This window comes from Sinocyclocheilus anshuiensis, unplaced genomic scaffold (assembly GCF_001515605.1).
Source record: "Sinocyclocheilus anshuiensis isolate Anshui unplaced genomic scaffold, SAMN03320099.WGS_v1.1 scaffold1126, whole genome shotgun sequence".
Taxonomy (NCBI): Eukaryota; Metazoa; Chordata; class Actinopteri; order Cypriniformes; family Cyprinidae; genus Sinocyclocheilus; species Sinocyclocheilus anshuiensis.
Genome location: NW_015537997.1, coordinates 640,519 through 646,838, shown reverse-complemented (window position 1 = coordinate 646,838; position 6,320 = coordinate 640,519). Strand labels below are relative to the sequence as shown.

The 6,320-nt window shown below is 34.7% G+C and overlaps 1 protein-coding gene across 1 annotated transcript in view; it reads left to right on the top strand.

Moving 5' to 3' along the window:
• LOC107676492 (alpha-1,3-mannosyl-glycoprotein 4-beta-N-acetylglucosaminyltransferase A-like) overlaps positions 1–6,320 on the top strand; it is a 26,282-nt gene that overhangs the window by 1,795 nt on the left and 18,167 nt on the right. Inside the window, exons 2-4 of the mRNA XM_016471050.1 lie at positions 3,160–3,206; positions 3,345–3,458; positions 5,882–5,957. Coding sequence (XP_016326536.1) covers positions 3,160–3,206; positions 3,345–3,458; positions 5,882–5,957 — 237 coding nt within the window. The remainder of the gene's footprint in view (positions 1–3,159; positions 3,207–3,344; positions 3,459–5,881; positions 5,958–6,320) is intronic.

The window sequence follows — 6,320 nt, the reverse complement described above, 5'->3', positions numbered from 1 at the left end:
GACTGTCGTTCGGCACGCTGCATTGAGCAGCCGCGTTCAGTTTTTAATTGTAGTGTCTGTTCTTTTACTGTACTAAATGATTTTTATTTCTATAAAAAATCAAAACGACGGTGGGGGTCGGTGCCGCTGTGGGCAAGTGACGTAACCGGTGTTGTGGCTTAACACCGGTATCACCGTCAGCACGTCTATCGCGGCAAGCCTATTACAGAAGATTTCTGTTTCAAGTATTTAAGTATTTCTGTTCACCATTAATACTAATCAGAAATGTTTCTTGAGCATCACACGGCCGAGCGAACTCGAGACCGCATGCTCCCACAACAGACAGAACATGGAGCGCGAGTGTCCGGAGCGCGAGTGTCCGGACCCCGAAACGAAACCGAAACTCAAGACCTGAGTGCCGGGATCCGAACACCACGCTCCAACATGAAACAGTACACGCAGACGAGAGCGCACGGCTCGAGCACTCTCGAAGCCGCACGCTCACATGAAAACAATGACATGACGGGAGTGTCAGGGCTCTGTCACAAAACCATGAATTACACTAGACCGAAGTGACAGAACCCTGACATAATTATACATAATTACACCATTTACAGTATTTCTCATGAAATAAATGCTGCCTTAATGAGCTTCTTTCATAAACATTAAAAAAAAATCTTGCTTATCCCAGACTTTTAAACAGTAATCTATATTTGTAACAAATTTGAACAGATTAGTTTTTTTACGTTCATATATTATAAACTTTACCTTGGTGGTTTCCATCAAAATGACAATTACTAGTGTTTGCTACTGGAAAAAAATTCAAATAAATAAACTTGATTTTATAATATACAAAGAGGCTGTTTTTAAATCTTTCATAAGTTAAAATCTTTCTGCATTAAGAGAAACTACTTAAATATTTACACTACCGGTCAAAAGTTTGGGATCAGAACGATTTTTTATGTTTTTTTACAGGAGTTTCTTATGCTCATCAAGGCTGCATTTATTTGATCAAAAATACAGGAAAAAATTTAATATTGTGAAATATTATTATGATGTAAAATAAAATGTTTCTATTTTAATATACATTAAAATCTAATTTACTCATGTGATGCAAAGCTGAATGTTCAGCATCAATACTCCAGTCTTCAGTGTCACATGATCCTTCAGAAATCATTCTAATATGCTGATTTATTATCAGTGCTGGAAACTGTTGTGCTGCTTCATATTCTTTTGGAACCTGTGATACTTTTTTTCAGGATTCTTTGATGAATAAAAAGTTAAAAAGAAGAGCATTTATTTAAAATAGAAATCTTTTCTAACAATATACACTACAGTTCAAAAGTTTGGGGTCAGTAAATTTGTATTATTTATTTTTTTTAAAGAAATTAAAACTTTTATTCAGCAAGGATGTGTTAAATTTATAAGAAGTGATAGCAAAGATTTATATTGTTAGAAAAGATTTATATTTTAAATAAATGCTAGTATTCCTAATAATAGGAATGTTGTTACTGTGTTGCAGTGGGCTGTTCTAGAACTGTTAGTTTAAGTGACTAATCAAAAAAGATTCTGTATTTTAATAAACAGGAAAAAAAGAAAAGTTAGGTGCAGCCTAACACCTAACAGTACACAGTGTTTCTATACGTTAACCGTCTTGGCATAATAAATGTAGTTATTTTGCTCCAGTTTATGTGCAGTGCTTGTTTGTACCTGGCTCCGTGTCTGTGGGCTGTGGTTAGGTCTGGCTGATGTTTTTTGTGTGATCAGTCATCAGCTATTCTTGTGGCTTTCTGGAACGATGGTAGTGATTAGTTTGGAGTGCTTTAGTAAAGAGGGAACACCCAGTGGCAGTGCATCTAAAGACCCTTTAATGAGGCTCTTGTGTTACCCGAGCACATGTGACTACCGGTCAAAAGTTTGGGATCAGAACGATTTTTTATGTTTTTTTACAGGAGTTTCTTATGCTCATCAAGGCTGCATTTATTTGATCAAAAATACAGGAAAAAATTTAATATTGTGAAATATTATTATGATGTAAAATAAAATGTTTCTATTTTAATATACATTAAAATCTAATTTACTCATGTGATGCAAAGCTGAATGTTCAGCATCAATACTCCAGTCTTCAGTGTCACATGATCCTTCAGAAATCATTCTAATATGCTGATTTATTATCAGTGCTGGAAACTGTTGTGCTGCTTCATATTCTTTTGGAACCTGTGATACTTTTTTTCAGGATTCTTTGATGAATAAAAAGTTAAAAAGAAGAGCATTTATTTAAAATAGAAATCTTTTCTAACAATATACACTACAGTTCAAAAGTTTGGGGTCAGTACGTTTTTATTCTTTCCTTTTTTTTTTAAAGAAATTAAAACTTTTATTCAGCAAGGATGTGTTAAATTTATAAGAAGTGATAGCAAAGATTTATATTGTTAGAAAAGATTTATATTTTAAATAAATGCTAGTATTCCTAATAATAGGAATGTTGTTACTGTGTTGCAGTGGGCTGTTCTAGAACTGTTAGTTTAAGTGACTAATCAAAAAAGATTCTGTATTTTAATAAACAGGAAAAAAAGAAAAGTTAGGTGCAGCCTAACACCTAACAGTACACAGTGTTTCTATACGTTAACCGTCTTGGCATAATAAATGTAGTTATTTTGCTCCAGTTTATGTGCAGTGCTTGTTTGTACCTGGCTCCGTGTCTGTGGGCTGTGGTTAGGTCTGGCTGATGTTTTTTGTGTGATCAGTCATCAGCTATTCTTGTGGCTTTCTGGAACGATGGTAGTGATTAGTTTGGAGTGCTTTAGTAAAGAGGGAACACCCAGTGGCAGTGCATCTAAAGACCCTTTAATGAGGCTCTTGTGTTACCCGAGCACATGTGTGTGACAGAGAGACGATATCCCTTCCCACATCGCTCACTGCAGTTTTACAGTACTTTCACCCACAGATGGTGTAGGGTGAAGAAAATCAGTGAGAAAAGACAATGCGTCCACCTTACCGAGATAACAAACTGCCCAGAGCAGAGTCACTCCAATTCCCATATTTTTCCAGGCTGTCAGGCGCTGCTGGTGCTGCTGCTTGTTACTGCACTTGTGTTTCTGCCGAGCCTGTGTGTGTGTGTGTGTGTGTGTGTGTGTGTGTGTGTGCGCGCTAACCAGTGCTTTCTTTGCTTCCTCACAGACGGACATAGATTACGTAAACAGTGTGGTTGCAGGCCTTGAAAAAGAGTAAGTAATGTTTTCTTTTGTCACAAGTTGAACTTCCCCAAAGGTTTTGTTTTGCCTGTCAATGATCTCAATTGTACATTTAGCCTAATGGTTCAGATGCCTTGCTAACCGTTGCTCTTGACTGTCATTGTCCATCAGGTTCTACACAGAGCTGAATTCTGGGTTACTGGAGGTCATATCTCCCCCTGCCAGCTACTACCCAGACTTCAGCAACTTGAAAGAGACCTTTGGTGACTCAAAGGAGCGGGTGAAGTAAGTATTCAGGAAACATTATGCTGTAGCCACATACTTCTACAGTACACTAATAGACTGTGGGAAAGTACATACTTCTGGCTATATAATAAAACAGTTGCCTTGTTGTTTACTGTAAACGTTAGCATATGGAAAAGTGTATTGCCTAAAAATGACCTAATTTATTACCTAAAAATTACTACATACACTACTGTTCAAACGTTTGGGGTCGGTGAGATTTTTAAAAATTGTTTTTTTAAAGAAGGCTCCAAGGCTGCAGTTGTTTGATCAAAAATACAGTAAAAGCTGTATTATTGTTATATATTATTACACTTTACAAAAACCTGTTCTCTATTTTGATATATGGTAAAATGTAATTTATTCCTGTGATGCAAAGCTGAATTTTCAGCATCATTACTCCAGTCTTCAGTGTCACATGATCCTTCAGAAATCATTCTAATATGCAGCATTTGTTTGAAATTACAAACAAATGTTGAATGAAGTTATATTATGTAACAGTATACATGTCTTTACTGTCACTTTGATCAATTTAACGCATAAATAGAAATTTAATAAATTTACGAATTTTCTTACTAAATAGACATATTAATTTACTTAAAAAAAAAAAAAAATCTTACTAACCCCAAACTTTTGAGCAGTAGTATGCATGTTGAGCAGAGGACATTTTTTCTCAAAAAATGCATATACATGCTTCATCAAAAATTGGCATTTTTTGCGTACTGTACTCAATGTACTTAGTTTTTAAACAATATTGCATACTACATATGCAAGAAAGTATAATAGTATGCAGTAGTGTAGTCCATATCGTAGCCTATATACACTACCATTCAAAGAATTGGAAACATACGCTGTTTGCGTTCAGTGAATACTCTCCAAAATGGCACCAGGGTGACGCGGAGGAGACGAATTGTTGAATAAAGTCGTGATTTTTGTTTTCTTTGCATACAAAAAGTATTCTCGTAGCTTCGTAAAACCCCTGATGTCACATGGATTATTTACCGGCCTTGCTACGTTTCAGGACCTTGATCGTGGTAATTACATTGCTGTCTATGGGAGGGTCAGAGAGCTCTCAGAATTCATCAAAAATATCTTAATTTGTGTTCTGAAGATAAACGGAGGTCTTACGGGTTTAGAACGAAATAAGGGTGAGTAATTAATGACACAATTTTCATTTGTTGGTGAACTAACCCTTTAACTTTTTAAAGTAAACAAGTTTTTACTTATTTATTCAGCTAAACAACATTAGTAAAACATTAAGAGCAATAAGTGGTTTTGTCTTTTACAAACAGTATTTTTCAAACATATACTACCTTTCAAATGTTTGGGGTAAGATTTTATTTTTTGAAAGAAATTAAAACTAATTTATAAAGAGCGCATTAAATTGATCAAAAGTGACAGGAAAGACATTTATAAAGTTACAGAATATTTCATTTTCAAATAAATGCTGTTCTTTTTGAACTTTCTATTCTATAAAAGAATCATGAAAAAAATATTCAACAGCAATATTAAGCAGCACAACTGTTTTCTTTTCAGCATTGATAAGAAATGTTTCTTGAGCACCAAATCAGATATTAGAATGATTTCTGAAGAATCATGTGACACTGAAGACAGGAGTAATGATGCTGAAAATGTAGCTTTGGATCACAGGAATAAATTACTTTTTATTGTTAAAAAAAAAAACTTTGGACTTTGGACTTTGTACATTAGCAAGGGTCAGCTTACAGTTCTGTTTAAATCTTTGTATTAGGTTGCAATTCCTAATAATTATTGGCAGTTATATAGTTATTGGCATCTGGAATAAATTATATGTAACTAAAGGTTTACTCTCATTTGGTTTTGGTGTTTTAGTGTTGCTTTGGACTATCAAGGACATTGCTAAGATGGCTTCTGAGTGAATCAACTTTACAAAGCATTAAAGTTGTTCACAATGATGCCATCTGACATAACTGTGTGTGTGTGATTTTAGTTTGTGTGCCTTGTTAAGCATCTGAGTTCTTATTCTGTTCCACAAACTCTACTCTCATCCACTTTTCATCCACTCAGTTTGATCAAAGGAAATGAGTGGCTTTGATGCCCCTCATATTTAATATTCTTTGTCCTTTTTGAATATTTATATCTCTCTTTTCTGAACCTCTTACCGAAAAGGACGAATGAATAACAAAGGTTATATTGAGTATGTGTGAGTGATGTGTTTTTGTTTATAGCCTCACCCTACCTTTATTTAGCTTCTCGGCTATGTATGTTTCGGTTTTCTGTTACTGTCAGTCACACTCGTCATACGCTTGACATCTAGAATTTCACTCCCGGTCAGTTAGCTGACTCATCAACAGGTTAACTTCTACATTCAACCTTGGCTTTTAGGCTGCTGGACATCTCCCTTTTTTAACAAATGTATGATGTGCTGTATTTGTGTTTCTTTGTAGATGGAGGACCAAGCAGAACTTGGACTATTCCTTTCTAATGATGTATGCCGTGAACAAAGGGGTCTATTATGTCCAGGTAATCAAATGACCAAGTTTAAAGGTGAAGCGTGTAGGGCTGGACGATATGGCCAAAATTGATATCACGATATATATTTCTTAATTTCGGTCGATACGGTATAATTCCGATATCGATATGACCACTATTTATCTGAAATGGAAATCTTTTGTAACATTATAAATGCCTTTATCATCACTTTTGATCAATTTTAAGCATCCTTGCTAAAAAAAAGTATTAATTTCTTTCCCAAAAAAAATTATAAAAATTATACTGAATGGAATAGTGTATAATGTTAAAAAAAGCTTTTTATTTCATGTACTCAACTCAACCGTTTAAAATCAATATTTAAAACTCAACTGTTTTAAATATTGATAATCAGCA